The sequence below is a fragment of the Paramormyrops kingsleyae genome, chromosome 1, assembly GCF_048594095.1.
Source record: "Paramormyrops kingsleyae isolate MSU_618 chromosome 1, PKINGS_0.4, whole genome shotgun sequence".
NCBI lineage: Eukaryota > Metazoa > Chordata > Actinopteri > Osteoglossiformes > Mormyridae > Paramormyrops > Paramormyrops kingsleyae.
In genome coordinates, this window is record NC_132797.1 from 30,080,983 (window position 1) to 30,104,543 (window position 23,561).

At 46.7% G+C, this 23,561-nt stretch overlaps 1 protein-coding gene across 2 annotated transcripts; it reads left to right on the top strand.

The window, feature by feature from the left end:
* The first annotated feature begins 326 nt into the window (after positions 1 to 326).
* On the top strand, positions 327 to 18,447 carry LOC111851665 (histamine H3 receptor). 2 transcript variants are annotated; one of them, XM_023826774.2, is made up of 4 exons: positions 327 to 442; positions 525 to 1,058; positions 4,995 to 5,161; positions 12,031 to 18,447. In XM_023826774.2, the coding sequence occupies exons 2-4, from the start codon at positions 809 to 811 to the stop codon at positions 12,892 to 12,894; spliced, it is 1,281 nt and encodes a 426-aa protein (XP_023682542.1). In that variant the 5' UTR covers positions 327 to 442; positions 525 to 808; the 3' UTR covers positions 12,895 to 18,447. The 2 variants fall into 2 exon arrangements, with proteins under 2 accessions (XP_023682542.1, XP_023682541.1); XM_023826773.2 differs by having other exon boundaries at positions 333 to 1,058.
* Positions 18,448 to 23,561: the final 5,114 nt, after the last annotated feature.

Below are 23,561 nucleotides of genomic sequence, written 5' to 3' on the forward strand. Positions count from 1 at the left end.
AGTTAAATACTGGACCCAGAAGAGTTATTTTAACTTACAATCTTTCAATCTTTAGGCACCACGAGTAACCAGCATATTGTGACCTGGATTCATTCTAATGTAGGCTATATACAAAATAACCTTGAAAAGTAGAGATGGACATATTGGTCAGAAATATGTTAATAACATGCTCATTAAATGAAGACATTGGGCATGAGATAAGCAATTGCTGACAACTAAACGAAAGGTCCAGATAAACTGCAGAGTGCCCGTGTATTCGTCTACCATTTTCACAGCATAGTGCATTAACGTCACCTTCGTTCGCTCCCAAGAGAAAACGAGGATTTGCCCCCCGGCAGTGCCATGAGCAAGGTCGCGCTTTCACAAACGCGCCTTAATTCCCGTTTATCATGGGAGATATGCTCACTTCAGCAGGAGATAGTGCCTCAGCCGGCGGAAAAGGGTAGGATTGCCATCAAGCGCGGGAAGACGTTTATAATCGCTTTTTATATTTAATAATCATTCAAAAAAAATGTGCCTTGCAGTCGCCTCGTCGATCCGCTGCGATGCCACATGAGGGGTGTCCCCGCTTCGCAGCAGGTCGTTTCGTCCCGCAGCGCTTGGACACCTGGCCAACTTTTAGGAGGAGCCTGTGGGTCCGGTCCGTGTGGAACAGCTGCGCATCAACCCAGGCTGCTGCGCGGAGCACGATCTGAACATCTGAGATTGGTGCGGCTCTCCACCGCGCTTAGCCATGGATGACACGAGCGCATCATCTTTACTCTACATTTCTACTTCCCAGTAATACCGATACCACTCGTGGGAGACTATGGGAGCTGGCATCCCTGAAATTAATTCAAGCTTTAATTTCACCGGTGACGATTCTGCGAGCTTCCATGGGACTGGCGCCTCATTTTCAGGCTATATCATGGTGATCCTGGCTGTGTTAATGGTAACTCTTGTGGTTGTAGTTGTAGTTGGGAATGCGCTGGTCATCTTTGCATTTGTGGTGGACAAAAGTCTTAGAAATCAGAGCAACTATTTCTTCTTGAACCTGGCGATATCAGATTTCCTCGTAGGTAAGTATACTTGTCTATTTAACGATCCCCCTAAACACCTCGACCTTTTCCAGTAATATTAATTTCTAGATTATATAATTAAGTCGCATAACTAAAATGCTAGTAGCCGAATTAGTGACTTTCATGTCTGAAATAAAGTTTGATCTGTTGGCCCTGTCGATCGATGCCCTTAATTCAGTATGCAAGAGATGAAAACAAGTTTCCAGACCTGTTAAGTAAATTTGCATTTAAAGAACCAGTTTCACTTACTGTTGACTTCCTTTGTCGCTCGGATCCTCTGATGCTCCAGCGTTTCATTTTGTTAATAACTAATTTGCCAAATTAGTCATTAATGGGAATACGCGTTTGTCTTTTAAGTGACACTGACTCACCGGTTTCTCCGTATGATAGTACAAAGTCGCCCTGTTGTGGAGGAAGATTATGTCATGTAGTTTTCGGTTTGAAAAAGAAATGTTTTCTGAGCACCGACCCCGGCGTCGCTCTCAGTCAGCGAGGACCCAGATCCCACAGCGGGTACAGCGGGCTGAATGAGCAGCCAAGCAGCCGGCCGGGGAGATGTGTGGTGGTGCATCTCGGGTCAGGATAATAGCCTTAAGATACATTTATATGAAATGGAAACCAATTTGACTTAGCTCTAAGGGTGGAAATGAGACCCATTTCTCAGCGATGTCTTTAATATACAGGATAACCCCACTTTTATAGGCTGACATTAGGCTACCAGTACCACTGCTCTTTTCACTGTCCTTCACCTTAATCGACTTGATGAGATTACTTGTTGCAGATCAGTAGATTTTGCATAGGCTATATATTTTAGATGTGACTTTGTGTATTTTACGTAGTTGAATTGGAGGAAGGGTTCACCAAAGAGAGTCGGTCGACTATAACGATTCAGTTGGTTAAAGCACGCTGTTATTGCTTCTAGTGCTTTCACCCAGACCTGTTTTGAATTCTCTGCTAAATCGGGTTTGTCCTCCGTCCATCGCTCGTCTTCCTCCCTTTTCCACACTGAGCCCAGCTTGCCGTCGGTCCACAGTCCCTTGATTCGATGTCGCTTCGGTTTCCCGACAGTATTCCAAGAGCTAAATCGTCTGTGAACTGAGATTTGACCTCAGCTAAGTATCCCGGTCTTGCTGTCAGCTCCCCGTGGTCACGCCTCGGACCTCCATCTTCCCGCCCTCACCTTGTAAACCATAAAGCGTGTGTGCGTGTCTTTTTTTATTTGTTCATTGGTTTAATAATTTTGCCGGTTGGTTAAGAACATATCATACTTGTTTTCTTCTCCTCACTGCTCCCTAATTGACGAGGTTATGACCAAATTAATTTGTAATGAAACCAATATATTGAAGACTGTGCCTGCAAAATGTACAAATGACGCACAATTTTAACACACACACACACACACACACACACACACACACATATATATATATATACACATACAGACAAATATATTATATAAATAGTTTGTCATACATACATATATATGTGTATATATTTGTATGTGTGTGTCTGTATGTGTATATATATATATATATATATATATATATATATATATATATATATATTATATTTATATATATATAAATTTCAATAACCATTTGAATAGTAAAATCCCATTTGCCAGTCAGAATAATAATCATTACAATCACTTTTCAGTAATAGTCCCAACATACACAATAAGACTGTGTTCAGTAACAGCTTTGGTAAACAATGTCTGATGTTTTGTCAAATGCTAGTTACATTTTACACCAATAAGAAAAATGATCAAAATATAGATAAATGTACTATAACACTCGGATGAGCATTCAGGGCCAAAAGCATGGTCTTTCTGCCCTTTCTGGCATTTGTAATTTCTGTCAAAATAACAACCAGCCTCTGTGTTTGCAGTCATTGGGGTATTCGATTCACCTCTCGAAAAAGGCAGCAGTAATTCATCATACCACTTAAGAGTTCACACGTTACCCAAGAATACATCAGTGGACCGACTTAAACTGATTAGTAGATCGTCTGTTCTTGCCTTTTAGGATGCTGTATAATATGGATTAGTGACATTTTCTAACAAATGAATTCAGTAAATAATGCACTTGGGGTAAGACACTGGCCAGGGGACAGGAATCTATGCTTGTATGGGTCCCAGTTATGGGGGTGTCAGAGGGACATGGATGCCCTGGCAGATTGAGGGGACGCAGCACTTTATAGGAGTCTTTGAATCATAGGCATGGGAAGACGCTCTGAGCTTAGGGTGCTGGAAGTCAGAAGGACCAATAGACTTTGATTAAGTTCTTCTGTATCATTTGTAGATATAAACAGCTAACATTAGTTAACATTTTGGAGAAATGATCATGAAGTTTCCTCTGAGCCACTGCGGGATAATTAACATAACCGACAAGAAATAGACCACGCTGAAGCAGCCTCAGTAACCCTACTTCCAGTGTTACTACCTTGAATATCTAAAATTATACATAAAATTGGGTGGGGGGGGGGCTGGGGGGCTCAGGTGACATTTTGTCAGGGGACCTAGAATTTCTGCCTATGCCCCTGGTCCCAGTAGCTAGGCAGGGAAATTGTATGTGTTGTGGTAAGTTGAGAGTTAGACATCGGTCACATGATAGGGGCTTGAGAAGGTCGGCCGGGTTCAGACGGGCTAAAATAAAAAGAGTATTATTGGATCTTCTGAAAAAGGCACTGAAAGTATTTCTGAAAAAGGTGCAAAAGCCTTAAATAGGAATAATCCGAAAACAAAAGAATGATAACCACTTCATTCTCCTGTACACAACTCATTGCCAGCTCACCGCCGACTCCCAGTGCTGGAGGAGCTGCCCAGCTGACCGTGTATAACCATAACAAGATAATTAGACCAGTCGTGGTCAGCTGGGCTCCATTACTTCAGCTGTCTGTTGGCATAGGGTTGATGATCAGTCACCATGGTAACATATTAGCTGACTGGAACCCTACCTCCTGTTATATGTAACACTGTCAATACCATAAATTTGGGGCAAAATAAAGGTGAACAGTAAAGCACTTGGAGGATTTAACAAGACGACCACAGAGTTTAGTCACAGTTTACCCTGAGTATCTCATCTGAGAGAGCCCACAAAGCCAGGTAATAAATTCAGAGATCACCTCTCTCTAAGTATGGATCCTTCACCACAATGGCTGCCGCTTCATTGAATGTCAAGACTAAAATTGGAAATGTCTGACTCCCTTCAAGACTGTGTACTTCTCTCAGTGCACAAGTTATTGTTACATACTGTTCCTCTTCCTCTGATAAGGAAGCATACTGTCCTCTTCCATGTTTGCATAATTGCATGAAAGTCATTTCCACCCTGCTGTGCTGATCACTTCAGTAGGTGCTTTGTGATGTTAAATAGTTTCTACTTTTAAGGCAGATAAGATGCTAGGATTTTCATCTTCGCAGCATCCGTAACACAATCGGTGAGCGCCATTTCGCTAATTGACCTGTACTTTCTCCGGTAAGCAGGCAGGATCGACCTCTTGGTTCACACCTTTACATGACGGGATTTCCATGCGTCAGGCTGGGGGAACCACCGTGGGGTGAACAGTGAGCTGGGGGCACAGGAGGAGCATGGATACCCAGGCAGATTCATGAGACCCAGCACTTTACAGGGGCCCCATATTTTACCATGGGGAGCCTCCTTCTGCTTGACAAATTCTACTGTCTAGCTGACATTTTATCAAGGGGGCCAGAATTTCAAGTTGCGCCCCTGCATTTGTGGATGGCAGCAAGGGAAGGAGTTTGACAAATAACTGCCCTGAGTTGTCACAGGCTGAATCTTGTACCCAGTAACTGACAACACATTGATTGATTCGTTGATTCTGAAGCTGTTTCCTGCCCAGCCACTCACACAAAGCTGTGGCACGACGCGTCCAATTGGGCTTCATCCAAGCTTTGTTTGTCCTCCTCTCTCCTCCCAGGTGCTTTCTGCATCCCTGTCTACATCCCGTACATCCTGACAGGACGCTGGATGTTCGGACGGGGTCTCTGCAAGCTGTGGCTGGTGATCGACTACCTGCTGTGCACAGCCTCCGTGTTCAACATCGTCCTCATCAGCTACGATCGCTTCCTGTCCGTGACACGGGCTGTGAGTGAGGCTTCCGTTACGTCACAGCTGTGTTTGATTAAAGCCTGTGGTAATGGGGGGGGGGGGGCGATATAGGCTGTATGTTCGTCTTTCTAATCACTGGCATTGGGAAAACTGCTGAAATCTCGCCGTACGCGTGATTCATCGAAATAAATGTCATTTGCATTTCTATCACCGCATTCCAACTTACTTTTGAGAATGTGTTCTGTATCGGCTGCGGGGTTCTGTGCGTGAACCTCTTTATAATTCACTATATCTAAGTATAGGGAGAGGGGAGTCAATTTGTGCTGCAAAGAGTGTAATTGACGTACTCATTCCATTGGTGTGACAGGTTAGATTTCTAAATGGCCCATGCTTGGTGTTAACTTCTTCGAACACCTTGCCGTTTCTGGGCAAGATCACATTTTAGTAACTCGATTCAGGTGTTTCCTTCTGCCACCGTCTACACTTCCTGGACAAGCGAGACGCAAACTTGTGTCAATTAGCAGTGAGTCATGTTTGCGGCCATGGCTGAGCCTACACCATTGTAGAGCAATGGCACCTTCACGTTGATGGGTACTGCGACGATGTCGCTGTTGATACACTTCCAGGATGCGCTAATCCTTGTTCCAAAGCTAAAAATCCCGCGATAAACGGCTGCCTGTGGACTTGGAGGGCTCAACCGCAAACAGGCCCCTGTTTGAGACCGTACTGACGCTGGAGTAATCGTTCTTTCGCGCTGTGCGGTAAACGATGACAGATGGTGGACATGGTGTCACGGGGCAGCAATGGAGAATGAGTTACAAGAAAACAGGATCATCTCGTGCTACCAATAGACACATGTGTGATGCCATTTATGTCATTGGTGTTCATATGACAGAGTGAGCATCACAGCTGGATGATCCATGCATCTGTCAAAGGCCACATCATCATCATCATCTAGATGGCACCATGTCTTTTTGTAACAGCAGGGAGTGATAGGAAACTTGGAATTTAATATAATTAAATATCACCATGGAAAAAGATTTTAAAGCATTAAATTCATAAATAAAGACTGTTACATAAACTTCTGGCATTAGTTTGAAGGAAACGTTCCCATGGTGAAATAGCAGGGAGCCTTAGGAAATTCGGAAGTGGAAAAGGTTGGGGGGGGGCTGTCTTTTAATATGATTAAATATCATGGAGAAATCTTTTAAAAAGTTAAACACATAAATGAAGAAGACTTACATACTTCTTCTGGCCCAAATTTGAAAGGAACCTTCTGGTGAAATGAAAGGCTGTGATTCTCTGTTATACTCTCCCTTTCATAAACCTAATGGAAAATAATGTTATGGCTGAAATTAATTAGATGAGTTGTACGGATTGAGTGTACGGCATATGCGTGGGACCATGTTTTCTTACTGACAGTAGCAGTGTTAACCACCACTCACACCACACATGGGCCCCTCAAGGTACAGGGCCCCCTATTGGCCACAAACTGTCACTACATTAAATACTAAATTAACTAAATATTAAACAACAAACCCGCTCCTGCTGACTGATGACCAACAGAACGGAACCTGTAAATCCAGGCATTAAAGTCACCTTTGTAATGTCGCTTTTACTGCTGTGACAAAAAACAGCAGCTTCACCGTTCAGCTGAGACGCATGCAAACATAAACGGACCCTGAGCAGGAATGTTGCCAGAAAGCTCCATGAAGAAAAACAAACATGTCAGCTGAGTAAGGCGCATACCACATCTTTGCTTGACGCGGCATGTTTGTGTAAGGTAATGCTTTCGTGCCAGGCGATTGCGAATCGACCTCGGCTGTGTCCCCCTAGCGAAAGAGGAATCCGCTCTAATTCCGGGAAGGGAACTTGCAGAGATATTGAGGGAGTGATGCAGCTTGGCAGCCGATGTGTCTCACCCAGCATTATGGCAGCCAACAAAAGAGAAAAAGGTTTTTAATTTGATAGGAAATATTAATGCATTTCATTAGCACACAAACACATGAATTGCCTTGAATTGAAAATCCATACAAGCGCATCGTCATATTTTTTCCTGCGCGTTAGTTAACGATTTCCTTCATTTACCATCTATAGTCCTTAGGGACTATTTTTTGCCCTAGGTAAACAAACTGATTAAAGGGATAGCCCTCAGCTATTAAAGGGATGATGTCGATGCATATTGCGTGGGGCTCACCTCAGTGCCATTGTTGCGTGTCCAAAAGTGTAGCTGGACAATAAATGTAAGCGATACATCCGTGATTACCATTCGATTGGCAGAGCAGGTTGTTGCCCTAAGCCACTGGGGCAGTTAAGCTTAGAATGTAATTCTCACCTTGTCAGAAATTATTCTAGAATGTTCTATGGAAAATGGGCCACCCCCCAGCCCTCCAAGCTAGCGGGCAGCAGGATCCCTGGCCCAGGAGAGATCAGTTTCACATTATTACTCTCTGTGGAGCTCAGATTAAGAGTTGCTGAACCAACAAGGAAATATTCAGCTACCGGGAATTCGACTTCAACACCAGTCCTGGGTCTGGGGAATAGCTTCTATGTGGTCTGTTTATTAAGAAACAAAATCTGATCAAATGTTGTAGATGGTGGAGGCCCTTCTGGCAACGCCATAGAACTGCAGCCAAACACAGATTTTTTTTGTCTGAACCATAATGTGCTTTGAGGGCCTGGCTGGGCCAAGTCCGCATCAGCCATGATGCCGGACAGACCAGGCCCATAATGCAGAGGGGCAAGACTATGCACACCAGGCCAAGTCAGAATAACCCATGTCTGAGATCCCGTAATGCTTGCCATTCAAGTTAGCGAAAATCACTGTTCTAATGAGTCTGCCAGCCATGCTTTATTCACAGAGCCTCTGTAATTTAACAGCGAGCAGGGTGCCGCTTGTTAACTTGGAATTCAGCCCGGTCTGGACTCTTCAGAAGCCACGGTTTGGGCTGTGGTACAGGACCGACTTGAAATGAGAGGGTGGCAGAGGGGGATGAGTTCAATGTGCAGAGCACCTGTGCCCAAAATGGTGTCGGCAAGTGAATCAACCCCACGTCTTCCATACAGGAACATGTGACCTGGTCATGTGATCTTTGTTTTTATGATATGTGACAGAGCCCTGGCCTGGAAAAGGAATACACAGGAGAGAGAGACTGTAAAAAAATTAAAAAATACAAGCTCAGAGAAAGTGCTAAGGGTGATATGTGCTGAAATTAAATTAGCGAGCAGTCTTAAATGAAACTGTGAAAAACCACCAAAGATGCTAATGAAACATTAAATTGTAAAAAAAAATAATAATAATTAAAAACTGAAATATGCCAAATTACATTTGCATTTGCATTTTTCTGTGAGTACATATCCATTCCGAAAAGACATGCTGGGTAATACAAACAGGAATTTTTTACAGCAGGGTGAAAATGCATTTTTTTCTATTGCTATACATATTTAATATATTAAAGACTTGATTTTTAATGATTTTTCTATTCACACTGGGATTTAAAAGAAAGCCTCTGTATAACTCTGTGCCTTAAATTCACTGGTTATGTTGCGTGTGCCTAGGAACAAGCTGGGAGTTTAATGCTGATGGATGAAGGTGGGTTTGCCAGTGCACACAGACACAGTTCCTAATCAGACAGCATAGGAATTTGATTGGCTTTCTCTTCTCCAGGCACATAGGGATCTAAAAAGAAAAAAGCCAAATCAATGATGTCTGCTGAAACAAAGCCGCGTGTCTGCCAGGAAGCAGGCAGGCCATTTGTTTTGTTCCGTAGTGCATTGAGGAGTTTCTCAGACGGGCAAATGTGTCTGTCCCATTGACGAGCCTCCACAGGCAGACTGTAACCTTTTTGGCGAAAGCAAATTCCATCACAATCAATCAGTTGATTATTCAATTTCTTCCTTCCTGCCTCCACACTCCCTACTCCACCCCAACACACCTCAAAAGCCTGTATAAACTAAATGATATTTCATGGGGAAATTTTATTTTATACTGCTTCGATAAGGATATTCTTTTTTTCTGGGGGGGGTCCTGGTCACATGATACTCCTGCCATCTCCCCCCAAGTCTCTGCCATTCCCCTTGTCTACCCACCAAGCATACTGTGACTGGGTATGTCTGATATAGCCATCTGCTCAGGTTAATCCCCCTCTGCCCCCCCCACCCCGGATGTGGCCGTCAGTGCAGGACTCGTGTGAATCATGCTCTCGAGGCAGCCCTGTTTGGTTAGAAACTGGGGTCAAAATAAAAGGATGTCTTCTTGGGTCCTGGACAGGTATCACTTCAAAATGCAGCTCTGGGGGAAGCGTTCAGGCGTGCTTCTCTCTCCCAGGAGAGCCGCCTGGGTTGTCCGTAGTGTGACTGCCTAGGCTTGGATTATCTTATCGGGGATCCTTGACTGACATCAGTATGGACGCTCAGGTGCCATGGGGCCCTGATTGTTGCCTGGACCCGAAGCTATAACCCTGAATAGCCCCTAATGGGGCCCCTACCCAGTGGACACCTGGCCTCATACCCTGTGCTTCCTTAGATCCTGCCTCCTGTTCCATTTGATCTCTTAGATGCCCCCATTAATGCCATTTATGTGACACTTGTAGCTACCCAGAGGTCACATGACTTGATGACACTGAGTCAGCTTGAACCAGTGTGAGTCAGCGCCACGTCAGAGACAGCCGGGGGCTCTCAGGCAGCTGTGACGCAGCCCGCGGAGACTCCGGCATCCTGCATCCCGCTCGAAGTGAACAGCAGGACTCCGTCTTCCCACTTTGCATTACAAAACAATCAAGCCTCTGCTGTTGTTCTCTGCTGAGACGCGGTGGCGGAATCAGGCCGCAATAATGAACTCGCTCCTGTGTGATTATCCAGCCATGGCCTTATTCCAGGTCTGCTAACGCAGCTTATCTGCTTTTCACCTTTCTCAAGATGCGATGACAGCAGGCTGATTCTCAAAGCAAGGGGTGGAAAGAGTTGACATGCCTTCTATGGTCCCGTGTTAATAGCTGATAGGTCTGTCGCTGTCATTTTACCGTAGACGATTATTCAAGAACAAATGACCAGTACCTGTCAGCAATCCTGCAGTCTTATACATACTTAATATGTGATATTTTAGGAGAATTCATAACGTGCATGTAACTAATGAGATGTGTGAGATTATTAGCCGTGAATTCATAGGCCTCACATTATAAAAGAGCAGTAAATGTGATGGGATTACTCAGCAGTGTATCATTGTGGTTGCGTAACTGTCCATTCCCTTGCACCCGTCGCCTTGATTTATATGCTGCCCTGTAAGGACAACAATACTCCCCTTTCAAAGCATTATATTCCAATAAATCGGAATAATCAAGCCAATCGGAGCAGCCCGTGCCGGTAATGCACGCTGGGGTAGCCTTTGATCTTCGGGTCTGTGCCGTTGAAATGAAGTGTCGTCTGTGATAAAATGGGGGGGGGGGGGGCACTCAAGGGGAAGAATGTCTGCAAAATATTTGCCTAAAAGCCTCCCCTTCTCTTGCAAATGGGGGCCTGCAGGACTGTCTCAGTCCCACTGCAAGGTTCTGTCTATGATGATCATTGGGGTTGTGGGAGGGATTTTGACGGCTTTAGGGGATCAGGCTATAGGGGGCTCTCTGGACTGGCATCATATGACCCCCATCCCCCAGAAATCCTACTGGAAAATTAGAGCCCTCAACTAGGACCAGAGGAGGGCTTCTTTTGATTAAAGACAGGCGTGATGCAAGCCAGCTACAGGGGTCCTATTGAACATCATGTCTGCATGACATGATTTTAAACTGATGCACAACCAGTGCAGAGCCTCCTATCTGCCTCGACACACCACTGGCCTCAGCGGGATTGAGAGGGAGCGTGCCTTGGTCCAGGAATGTGGTGGATCCAGATTGCTGGGAGGGGGATTTCAGCTGGGGGGGGGGGGGGGTCACAATGGAGGGGTAATCCAGGAATCTGGAATGGACCTCGCCAAGAGTCACAGAGGCAGAAGCCACAACAGATGTCCACAATGTTTACAGAGCTGCCCCCCCCAGCTTTCATATTCCCATTTGCTGCCATTTATAGTATGATCTGTGACGTGATTCTGGGGTTTCCCTCAGACAGAGAGCTTTCTTCTCAAGGTCTGACCTCACAGCATCGACACCCGCACGGATTTAACCTTTTATGCGTCTTGCCTTTACTCTCAGAATACATCCGGTGAATGATGGCTGTACTGTCACGCTCTCATGCCCTCTTACGAGACTCCCGCTAAGCCATTCTGCTTGATAAACAGGGATACAACATTTCTTAATGTGGAGAAATTAATTCAGCATGATTTCAGGGATCAGTTTAGTGCCTTCAAAATGCTGCAAACTCTCAGTTTCACAGTGTGTGGTTGTGTGTGTATAAACTTAAAGTCATCAAATTCCGGGTGATTTATAATTTGTCAACAATACCAATTAGCTTGGGGTTTCCTCTTATTGCTCATGTATAATTATTTTCTTCCTTCATTTAGGGCCATATAACAGTGGGCGTAATTTTTACAAAACATGTTACATAACTTGTTAAATTGTACATCCTGAATATCTTTCTCTTATCTGCTGATTCTGCGACAGATCCTGAGATATGGTAATGGGTACCTGTGTGCAGTGCTTGAGTTGAGGAGTTGTAATTGGTATTTTATTTATTATTATTTAAATGTTATATAACATTACTCCTTTTCGTAATAAATTAGCATTCTCATTTACATTTCTTCCAAAGGTGTAGCATGTAGAATGCAGGCCAAAAGCAGCTCTGGAAATAAATGGATAAAAGGAGATGTTGGGAATTATTTCTTTAAAGCTGGTTATTCTATATTTATGTGCACGTGTGCATGAGAGGCATGAGCTGTGGTCGTCTTCAGCTCACTGGATGAAATTCTTCTCTCTCAGGTCACGTACAGGGCTCAGCAGGGCATGACCAACCTGGCCTTGGGGAAGATGGTGGCCGTGTGGGTCTTGGCATTCCTCCTCTACGGCCCTGCCATCATCTTCTGGGAGTTAGTGGTGGGCAAGAGCAATGTTCCGAGTGACGAGTGTTTCGCCGAGTTCTACTACACCTGGTACTTCCTGCTCTGCGCCTCCACCTTCGAGTTCTTCTCGCCCTTCATCTCGGTGGCCTTCTTCAACCTGAGCATCTACCTAAACATCCGCCGGAGGAATAAGAGCCGCGAGGCGCAGCAGGCCGAACGTGCCAACGAGCTGCTTTTGTCCCAGCGCGATGGCGCCCATGCTGGCTCCGTCTTCTTCGTCAAGACGCGCAAGGTGCAGTCGAGCGAGCCTGCGGCCGTGTCTGCCGTCATCGAGGACGATGAGCCATCGCCATCTTCCAGCTGCCTGAGCAGCAACTCCCTCATGCTCAAGAAGAAGATGGCCTCCAACAAACTGAGGCCCTCAGTCCCGCGTGTGCCCGTCGTCAACGGTGCCCAAGCGGACGCCCCCGGTGGCCGGAATGTGCAGCACTCGCGCCTCTCCCGTGACAAGAAGATCGCCAAGTCTCTGGCAATCATCGTGTGCATCTTTGGGATCTGTTGGGCACCATACACATTGCTGATGATCATCCGGGCGGCCTGTAGTGGGCGCTGTGTGGAGCACCACTGGTATGAGATCACCTTCTGGCTCCTCTGGCTCAATTCTGCCATCAACCCGTTCCTGTACCCACTCTGCCATAGCAGCTTCCGGCGAGCCTTCGCCAGGATGCTGTGTCCCAAGCGTCAGTCTGTACAGCCGCAGACGGAGCCGCAGTCCTGCCAGTGACAGGGAGCCACGTCTGACGTGAGAGTGACATTCTCATTTTAAAGACAGACCACTAGGGGACAGTGTGGGGTGGGGGTGGGTGGTTAGAAAATAAACGTCTTTTAAAGTTTCGCTTGGACTAAAAGCACAACGATTCACATTTCACTTGAAAATAGTCCAGATCTAAGTTCCATTTTTCTTCCCAATGTCACTTAAAATCGTGCATTTACACAGTGTTTATTTTTGTCATAAAATATAAAAGATGTATTTATGAAATGTATTTATATGGTCAATATCCACTTTTTAATTAAAATGTGTTAAGTCTTAGCTTATTTTTTTTTTTTTAGCAATTTTCTTTTTCTAAAATAAATGTGACCAAACTGTGAATCGTACAAACTACAAGAGAGATTTTTTTCCCGATTTATTCATTCCCACCAAAGGTTTCCCCAAAGATTTTTACACATACCGCTGCCCAGTCTATATTTCATGGAAAAACGATGTATCTTTCTGATATTGTTTTGTGGGAATAAGAGACAGATCTGTGAATCTAATGTGACGAGTCTACCTCGTACCGATACAATAACTGGTGAAAAAGATGAAAAAGCAGGTGAAAAGAGCAGGTCAAAAAATAAGTACATTTGGCTTCATTGTACATTGTTGTGGCACAGTCTGTGTATGTATGAAGAGTTTTATAAAGACTGACGTGCCTCATTGTTACGTCCTGACCATCATGTCCGCGTGTCCCTCCTCTCTCCTTCCTAATGTGACTCTGATGAGCCACGCCTGTTGCTTGTCACCCCCCATTAATCCTTGTATTTAAATACCTGTTTGTCTCATTAGCCCCAGTCTGGTCATTGACATCATTCTACCTGTCTGCCTGTGCCTTTGCCTGTACTAGCATTCTCATTTTGACCCCTCACGGTCTTGTTTGTTTTCCTACTCCTGTTCAGTTCAATAAACCCCAAATGGCTGCCTTCGAGTCCTTCGTCTCACAAACTGTGACAGAATAACCAGACTCCCAAAAAACCCCAGCAATCTGCCCCTCCGCTCCAGCTTCCTCGCCTCCCCGTATCTGGCAGACCGGATATCCTGAGTGCCTCAGATCCGAGGACTGAAGGGGTTACCAGCACCGCAGGAGCCACCCTGCCTTCAAGCAGAGGACTTCTTCTCCCTCCTGGATACTCACCTGGAGTGGAGGAGTAATCCTGTGGTCTGGAGGATCCCCACGGCGAGGCTCTCTTCAGGGAAACAGGGAGCATGCTAGTGAGACTCACCCTGGACATGGATTCCCAGGAGGCGGAGAAGGCTCACTGCTGACTGACTGACATGTGGAGTATAGTCGAGTGTGAGAGCACTCATCCTGCTGCCTCTCTGCCACGTGACGCCACTCAGCCCGCCGCCTTTCCGCAGGGTGAAGCATCTCAGCCTACCGGCTCCCCACAGCTAGCTGTAGCTCCACCCACCATCTTCAATCACAGGAGGAAGAAGCAGGGGAAGCTGGCTGTGCCTGTGGCTCCCACCTCGCCAGTCCCGGTGCAGCCCAGGAGGGGCCACTGCTTGTCTTGAGCCTCCTGAGCCCAGCCCAAGAGGGGCCGCAGCTTGTCCTGAGCCTCCGAGACTGGCCCGGGAGGGGCTGCCATTCATCCTGAGCTTCCAGAGCCCAGCCAGGCGGGGCTGCCACTAGTCCCATTCCTCCAGAGCCCAACCCAGGAGGGACTGCCGCTCTACCTGATTCTTCAGAGTCTGGCCCACAGGGGCTTGCTCATCCTGTCCTTACCTCTGCTACATCCACTGAGCCCGTCCTCACCTCTGCTGTGCCAGCAGATCCCCTCCTTGCCTGTGCTGCACCCAGCCAAGAGAGGGCCACTCCACCAATGCTCCAAGTGCCCAGCCCAGTAATGGCCACTCCGCCTGTGCTCTAGGCACCTGCCCCAGAGAGGGCTGCTCTACCCATGTTCCAGGCTCCTGGTCCAATGAAGGCTGCTCTGCCCACGCTCTAGGACCAAGGAAGACCACATCAACAATGTCTGCAATCGTGGCAGCCATACCATCCCGTAGAGAACTGCAGTGGTTGCTCCAGGTGTTCGGGCTGCAGTCTCCTCGTCCCCTGCAGGTCACTGTTAGGTCGACGCCTAACTCCCCGGTTGCCGCTAAGCCAAGTTGGGTTGACGTGGAAGATACCCCACAGAAGGACCTATAATGGGACCCTCTAGGCCTTGCCCTAAGTCCTGCTCTGAGGGCCCCAGCCTCAGCCCGAAGTCCGTACCTTTGATCCTTAGTCCAGGTGTGGTGAGCGGTGTCAGCTGGGGCCTCAAAGAGAAGATGGCTGAGTCTTCTCCTGGAGAGGGAGAAGAGGGCACACTGTCCGTGCAGGTCACCCCATTTCTCATTTGCCTGATGTCCACTCTGACGACTCTCCTGCTGCGGCTGAGAGGAGATGTCTCTCAGCGACCTCCTGCCCCTTCTCTGCAGTTCCCTTGGCTCCCTCCTGCTCCGGCCATGCTGACCCCTTGGTGCCCTCTGGGCCCGCTGGCCCTCTAAGGCCCTTAGGCCCTGCGGTCCAGATGGACCCTGCCTTGCCAGTGATTAGGCCCAGGAGGGTCCGTGTCCCAAGGTCGCCACCCAGCTTCCTGGAGACTTCCTGGAAATTTCCTGTTCCCTCTGGTCACACCTTGGTCCCTGTCCTGATTCCCTTTCCTGCCTTGGTTTTGTCCTGGCCTTTGTCCCCTGTGGTTCTCTCCTGTGTTTCTATCCCTGTTACTGTGGTTCCTCTAAGTATCCGCCCTGTCCTGGTGTGTGTCTTGTTGGGTGTCCTCTCTGCTGTTTTGCCTTGGTCAGTCCCATGCCCCTAGTCATGTCATGTGTTTTGTCCCATGTCTGGGGTTTTTTCTGTCAGGTGTTCCCAGATGGGGTGTATTCAGTTTGTTTCAGTCTCTGTCTGTCCTGGGCCATTGTCCCTGGTGCCTTGTTCTGTCTCATGTTTGGTCTGTTTCGACATGTGTCCTGTCCTGTCCAGTGGCTCGGCCCCTCTGGTATTGTGAGGTTTCTGTCCCGTGTACCCTGTCAGTCCTGCTGTGCCCTGTACCATCTGTCCCTAGCCCTGTGTGTCTGCCCTTGCATTTGGTCCCATTAGTCCCCTTCCCTGTTGATCCTCCACACCTGGAGGACACACTTCGGGGTGGGGTAATGTTATGTCCTATCCTCCTGTTTCCTCTCTAACGTGGCCATGCCTGGTGCTTGTTACCCCTCATTAGTCTTTGTATTTAAGTACCTATTTGTCTCATCAGCCCCAGGCTGGTCATTGATGTTGCTCCTCCAGTCTACCCATGTCCTTCCCCTTACTAGCCTTCTCGTTCTGACTCCTCGTGGTCTTGTTTGTTTCCCTGCTTCCATTCAGTTCAATAAACCCCTTTTGTTCCCCAAACGTCGGGCTTCGAGTCCTTCGTCTTGCACACCGTGACACATATTACATACTGACTAATATGTGTATTATAGTCATTTTCTCGGAATACAGTCTGCCTTCACCATCTGTGCTACGGATATTAAGTCACTTTGTTTGTCCTTTGATGTAACCAGAAATTCAAATAAAGCCCCTGTAAAGCATTTTTTTTCAGCTGTACCGCTGATATAATCTAGGGGAGATGTGAAACAGAAGTTGCCTCTTAATTGCTCCTGCAAAAGCAAACAGAGGCAAACAACCCAGGTGGCACAAACAGGGTATGTGCAGCAGGCCGACACTAATTCAGGGGCTGCAATCACAGGAATAGCACTTTCAATGTGGGAAATGAAGGCATTTCAGTTCCTTTTTGTTCCTAGAGAGTCACATGCCTCCATACTGGACCACTGGTAACTTGTTAGTGTCGCAGATAAAGTACTTTGCATCCGGCACTGAAATAAACAGCATGCACGGTGTGTCCTGTTAAGCATGGCAACTTGCTCATGTGCCACATGGGAAGTGCCACAACACAATTTGCAAGGGCACAGTTACACTGGGTGTTCTGCAACGGGAATTAAACTTTGGACACCCACACAGGTAACACCGGTGCTCAGAATCGCAGCACTCAGTCAGGGCGTTGCATGCAAGACTTGCAGCATTCTTTGCAGTGCATTGAGTGATCACCAGGAGTCCTGCTTTGGTCATTTCTCATACCTCATTTTACATGTATACAATATATTCCCATATATGTTCCACTGCTCTGGAATGCCCTAGAGAAAATGTTTTTGTCCCCCCAGAAAGTTAAAGGGATTTTAAATATACTTTTAAAACATTACTGTACAAACCCCATTGAGCAAGGGTGTAAATTTGGGTATGGACAGTACAGGGGTCGGCTCTGGGTGTTTAGGTGTCATAGGCAACACCCCCAACCTACCCTGTAGAGCAACAGAAGACAGATTTTGTCAATTAATTAATTCTAATAACATTTCAGTAACAAGGGTGTCTGACAGCTAACTAGCTAGCTAGCATCTGATTTACAAGTAGTGAAATATTATAACTTAGTGTAAATAGCCATAATATCACAGAATGCAGCCACAGGTATTTCTCCCAGTTTTTTTCACTCGCTCTTTTGCACCCTCTAATCAAATGGCGCCCTATGTCGCATATAGGGTGGGCGGCCCTGGGATGGTAGCGACATGTTCCTACCAATATTGTGGTAGTGTTGTGTGTTTGTGGGGAAGCAGGGGGTTTGAGGGTGATTGGCCCATACCAGTCACATGCACAGGGGGTTTGAGGGTGATTGGTCCATACCAGTCACATGCACAGGGGGTTTGAGGGTGGTTGGCCCATACCAGTCACATGTAGGGGGGTTTGAGGGTGATTGGTCCATACCAGTCACATGCACAGATATTTTGTAGGTGCCACATGGGTGAACCTTGGTAAATTCAGGATGAAAGTGTCAGGTGCTCAGTAATCGCTAGCCCCCCACCCCGTGATTAATCAACATAACTTTCTGTAACGGATGCTTCTGCACAACCACCAGATTTATAAGACCATTACCTGTTGTCAAAACAAGTGGTACATGTAAAATTGCCCTACGTGAATTTCAGATTACAGATCTCTGTTGTACTCGAATGTGTTATGATCAATCACATTTAGTAATTCAGTCCAATCTGAAGGGAGCATGCACATTTTTTATTGATCAAATGTTAATTACAAGCTGGAGAACTGGAAACATTCATTTATTTGGTTAAAAGTTTATTTTTAGTCTACAGTATGTGACTACCACTGTGAGAAGGTGTTCAGATTAACTGGAGCACTGCAATAAATGATATGTACTGTAATAAAATTCATTATATCTTCCTCTGTCTTGAACAAACTTCACCAGAATGAAAGTGTGTCAAGGTTTATTCATAAGAGCATAGACTTCCAATGACAATCTGATGAGTGGTTCTGGGGGCCCGGGTTTGTTAAACACATGCAATCAGAACTCGTTTCCAAGAGGATTAACTATATGATTTCTTTGTTTTTATATTTTAAATTTTGTGTGCTGTCTGCTTTAAATTATGATTTGGAGCTTGGGACACATTAACTGTGATAACTTTTGTTTAAAAAAATAAAAGACAGATGTAATCTGATTTCAGTTCTCAATGTTCCTCGGTCTTTACATCACTATAATTAAAGATATTAATAAAACTTCGGTTGCAATCACAGTTTGGGGACATGAAAGACCAAGGATTGCACATTGTTAGGGTAATGATTATAAGAAAATGCTGATAAGATCATACTGCAAATTTTCTTTTTTTAAGTTAAGCATCTAGAGGCACATTTGCAAATCTGCATACCAAACAACCCAGACCTATTTAATATGTATGTGAAAATGCAGCAAAGGTCTCTCTACATGTCATTTTGCAGTAATCTAGAGATGCACATTCACTACTAAACACTCAACTCTGACTTGGCAAAGTCCTGCGAGCGTTTCACAGCCTTTTGGTCTTGGGGCCAGCCTTGGTTACCATTGTATTCCAGTCTGAATAGTAGGAGTCCCCAAAACATGTGCCATTCTGGAACATGCACTGGAAGGAAATCATGTCATTTTCAAGTTGTTAAACCCAGCATCACAACATGACCGTAAACCTCTGAAGCCCTTGAAATTAGAACACATTAGTGATCTGCAAATGCTTTGAATTGGCTCAAGGAGATGAATTGGGATTATTAATGTCTATTATGTAGTCCACCGTTCTCTGTCATTGTGAAAAAGGAAAACAGTAAGGCTTTTCTCACCTATTTGCTATAAAAAAATTCTAAGGGAATACTTTTTTACATTTCCAGTTGGCCACTGCAAACTGCTGTAAGGCATTCCAAGGGAACGCCAATAATTTGATTTAATGGTGTTTCGAAAAGGTTAGCAGACAGTGAAAGAGATGCTCAGAAAGAGCATGGAATAATAATAGAAATGGCCCAAGAAGCCAGAAATAAACAGCACTAGACATCAGGACATGCGGGGGTCCTGTGTGCTCCCGCCTAAATAGAGAGCCTCCGATTCATCATATTACGCTTCTGGAGGTGCAAAGTTTACGTATGCATAACAGGTCATATGTACCCTCTGAATTTAACCGTGCGACATCGCTCTCCAGTGCAATTATCGGTAATCACGGCGTTAATTATAACGTTTGTGCTTCCGTTGTTTCAGAACTGAACCTGCAATCGGGGACACATGAGCGTCGCCAGCACGCAGACGGGCTCTGTGCCTCACTCGGTGCCAAAACACGAAGTCGTCATCGGCGTTGGCAATGACAAATAACAACGCATACTTTATTTGTGCATTTAAACACGCAGCTGCGGTCGGTCAGGCTACGCACATCTATCCTGCTCACGGTGACCAACTTAGACCGGTCTTTTATTTTAACGAGATGGGCTATTGATTAATTATGCCCAGTGGATGAATGCTTCATGTTTGTTGATGTATCGGAATGATTTTCCTGAATTTTTCTGATGCGTCCACAGTAAAGGCTGTTTATACATTTTTGTTGGCTTCCTATTTTATATGTCTTTTAGCTTCGACAAATATGAGATTTCATAACTGCTTCACACAAGCTGAACTGAATACATACTTGTATTTTTTCCCTCAGAAATATAGCTAATGAACTTCAGAGTAAGGAAACATGTACTATGTTTTCATTAGTAGAAATGTACCTGCAACACATAACATATGAGCATTGTGACATCTAAACCAGTATTTCATGTTCACTTTAATGATACCTGTCCTGGCATAGACCGGGGAAGCAGGAGCAGGGCGATGGAGAATTTGGAGAACGAGGGATTTATTGAAGGGTAAAACACTCAGGAACATAGAACTACCACAAAATGTTAATGACCAGACTGGGGATACATACTTAAACGCAGACTTCAATATATAGGACTAATAACAGCAATTCAAAACAGCTGATCACACGGGGATTCCACACAAGGTAACAAGGGGGCGTGGCACGCGGGAGGATCGGACGAGCGGGGCATGACAGGCCCCCACCCCCCCCGCGAAGGATAAGACCGGGGACACGACGAAACCTGGGGAAACAAAAGCACCAAGCGGATCAAATGGAACAGTACAGACCTGCAGAGCAGACACAAGGAGACCAACTCAGAAAACAAACGACACATGACAGACAATGCAGACAGACACAGGGGCACCAAGGATTGGAAAAGAGAACTGAACACTAAGGAACGAGACAACGGAGGAACAACACCAGGGGACAAACCAACGAAGGGAGGACATGGACCAGGAGGGAACACAGGCGGAGCAAACAGATGAGGAGGGAACACAGGGGGCAAAGGGCAGGGAGATACCAGGAGCTGAAAGGAACCTCGGCGGGCGAAAGGTGGAACCGCAGGGGCAGCAGGCGACCGCAAAGCCGGAGCCAAAGGGACCCTCGGTGACCGCAAGGCGGGAGCTGGAGGGGATACCGAAGGGGGCGAGGAGGAAGGTGGAGGAGCTGATGGAGGAGGCGAAAAGGGAGGTGAAGGGGACAACGGAGGAGGCGAGGAGTGAGGAGAAGCCGTCACAGGCGAAGGTGCAGCCACAGCCGAAGGTGCAGCCACAGCCGGTGAAGGCACAGGTGACCGATGAGTCAGAGCCGGGGGAATTGCAGGCGACCGACGAGGCATCAGAGAAGGGAAAGCAGGGACCCTTCTCCGACGGGACACCCGCAGGTGACCGCTCACCCAGAGCCAGGGGGACTGCAGGCCACCACTAAGCTGGAGGAACCGCAGGCGACCGCCGAGCCAGAGTCAAGGGGACCGAGAGCAAGCCAGGGGGCTGGTCGGGTGGGACCTGACCCCTGCACAGGTCTCCTCTCCCTCCTCGGGACACCAAGAGCCGAGGACCTGGCGTGGATCTGCCACGCTGGGGTGGTGGCTGGGGCGACCCAATGGAGGGGTGCAATGGGGCAATCAGGGAAATCTCCAAGGGATCCCACTCGAGCTCCTCCTCCAACTCCACTAAGGACGGAGGAGCGGTGGTCTGATATTCCGGGAGCCCCTCGGGGACAGGGACTGGGGTCATGGGAGCCAGGGGCACAGGAGCAGGGTCTGGGGGAACTAGAGCCAGAGGGTCAGGAACCGAGGGGACTGGAGCCAGAGGTGCAGGAACCTCTGGAGCAGGAACCACGGGGGGCGGAGCAGGAACTGCCAGCACAGGAACCACAGGGGGCGGAGCAGGAACCACGAGGACTGGAACCTCAGGGACAGAAACCACGTGGACTGGGGCAGGAACCTCGGGGACTGGTGCAGGAACCACGGGGACTGGCGCAGGAACCTCCGGGACAGAAACCACGAGCTTGGGTGTGGGCGTCGCATACGGAAGGGGCAGCAGGGACTTTAGGTACAGCGGCATCTCCTGCTGAGGAAGCTTGTTCCTTCTTCCTGAAGCTTCCTCAGTGTTTCCTCTGGGGAGCCGGCTTCACGGGGGTGGGGCTGGCGACTTGGGGCTGGCTCAGGCGGCTCTACCGGAGAGGCAGGCTGAGGCTATACTCAGGCACCTGCCTGAGTATAGCCTCAGCCACCCCACTCTGCAGCTGCAGCAGATTTTTGCCTTACTTCCTCTGTGAGGTTTGGGTCGGTCGACGGGGACATCGACTCCAGGAGGTCCTTTAGGCAAGAGCTCGGGCAGCGGGGTACTCCTGTATTTCTGGCTGGTTGAGCCAGTATAATACCTCAGCTACCAGACCGAGATACTCGACAAGGCGTCTTTTTTGGGAGTCCGGTCATTCTGTCCTGGCATAGACTGAAGAAGCAGGAGCAGGGAGACTCAGAGAATGAGGAATTTATTGAAGGGTAAAACACTCAGGAACATAGAACTACCACAAAACGTTAATGACCAGATTGGGGATACATACTTAAACACAGACTTAAATACATAGGACTAATGACAGCAACTTGAAACAGCTGATCACATGGGGATTCCACACGAGGTAATGAGGGGGCGTGGCACACAGGACGATTGGACGAGCGGGGCATGACAATGCCTAATTCATCTGAAGATTCATGATAGCTTAGACAGTTTGACTGCAGTATACCAAGTTTGCCCATAATATCACTAATCATAATTGACATAAGACCCTTTGTGCCATGGAAGCATTTAATCTGAACCTGATATAACAAGAAGTAATCTAAAGAGCTTCTTTTTGTTGAAACTTCCCGTAGAGTTTATGTGCTGTTAACGCTGAAGTGTAAACTGAACTGTTGGAGGAAGTACATCAAAAACTCACTTTTCTTCTTACATTTCAAATTCCTTGTGTATATTGTACTTTCCTGTCATGGTGGGGCATGACGCAGGGACGATCCACTGACAAATATGAAATTTAATAAAACAGAACTCAAACACAAAAACACGAAACAAAAGGGGCTGTGAAGAGTAAAAAAAAAGGGCAAGCTGGCTGCACGAGGAGATACACCTACAACAATCACAGCAAGATCAGCAAGTAACCCACACACATCGGAGAACATGCAGGGACCAAACATAATGACAAAGCAGAGTACAAAGCTAGAGCAGGCACAAATATACACACAAAGGTAACAAGAGCTGAACAAAGAACAGGTGTGAGCCATTCAACCAAACATTAAAGACTAGGGCCAAAAAGAGGCAAATGTGGGTCACATGAAGGGAACCAAAACAGACAGGTGGAACAGTAGGAGCTGGGTCAGGGTCAACAAAATGGGGAATACCACAAGGGACAGGACCAGGGAACTCAAGCAAAACACTTACAACAATCACAGCTAGACTAACAAGTCACCTATACACATCAGAGAACATGCAGGAACCAAACATGCTTGGTTGCTACATTTCCAATTGTGTCATCATGGGGGGCGAAGCTTTGTTAATGGCTGTTGACCTCATTGACCTTTTTCTACTGTACTATGTACTGTACTTTTGGTATCCAAAATGGTGTTGGTTTTCCACTGCCGTAAAAACTGGTGCTGGTACACTGGACATTTTAGCATGCCTATCAGAATAACATACTCTAGGTTAAGTCACATGCGTAGAACAGAGTAACAATGTTCTCCGCTACTCCATAAATTTAGCAAACCGTTGCAAGAACATTCGACGGAGGTTTCATCATTGCATAGAATACTAGACGGAAAGTACTGTAAGCAATTATGCTTTACCTTTATTATTACACCGCTAGTCAGCTAGATTTTAGATAAGGCTTTTTCAAACCTTAACTTCTGGTCGGACATTATATCACAGGGGGTT

Bases quoted from the DNA above. Each gene is read 5' to 3' on its own strand.
- LOC111851665 (XM_023826774.2), top strand. From the start codon at position 809: ATGGGAGCTGGCATCCCTGAAATTAATTCAAGCTTTAATTTCACCGGT. The intron at 1,059-4,994 runs GTAAGTATACTT...CTCTCCTCCCAG, and splicing joins GATATCAGATTTCCTCGTAG to GTGCTTTCTGCATCCCTGTC. The intron at 5,162-12,030 runs GTGAGTGAGGCT...CTTCTCTCTCAG, and splicing joins TCCTGTCCGTGACACGGGCT to GTCACGTACAGGGCTCAGCA.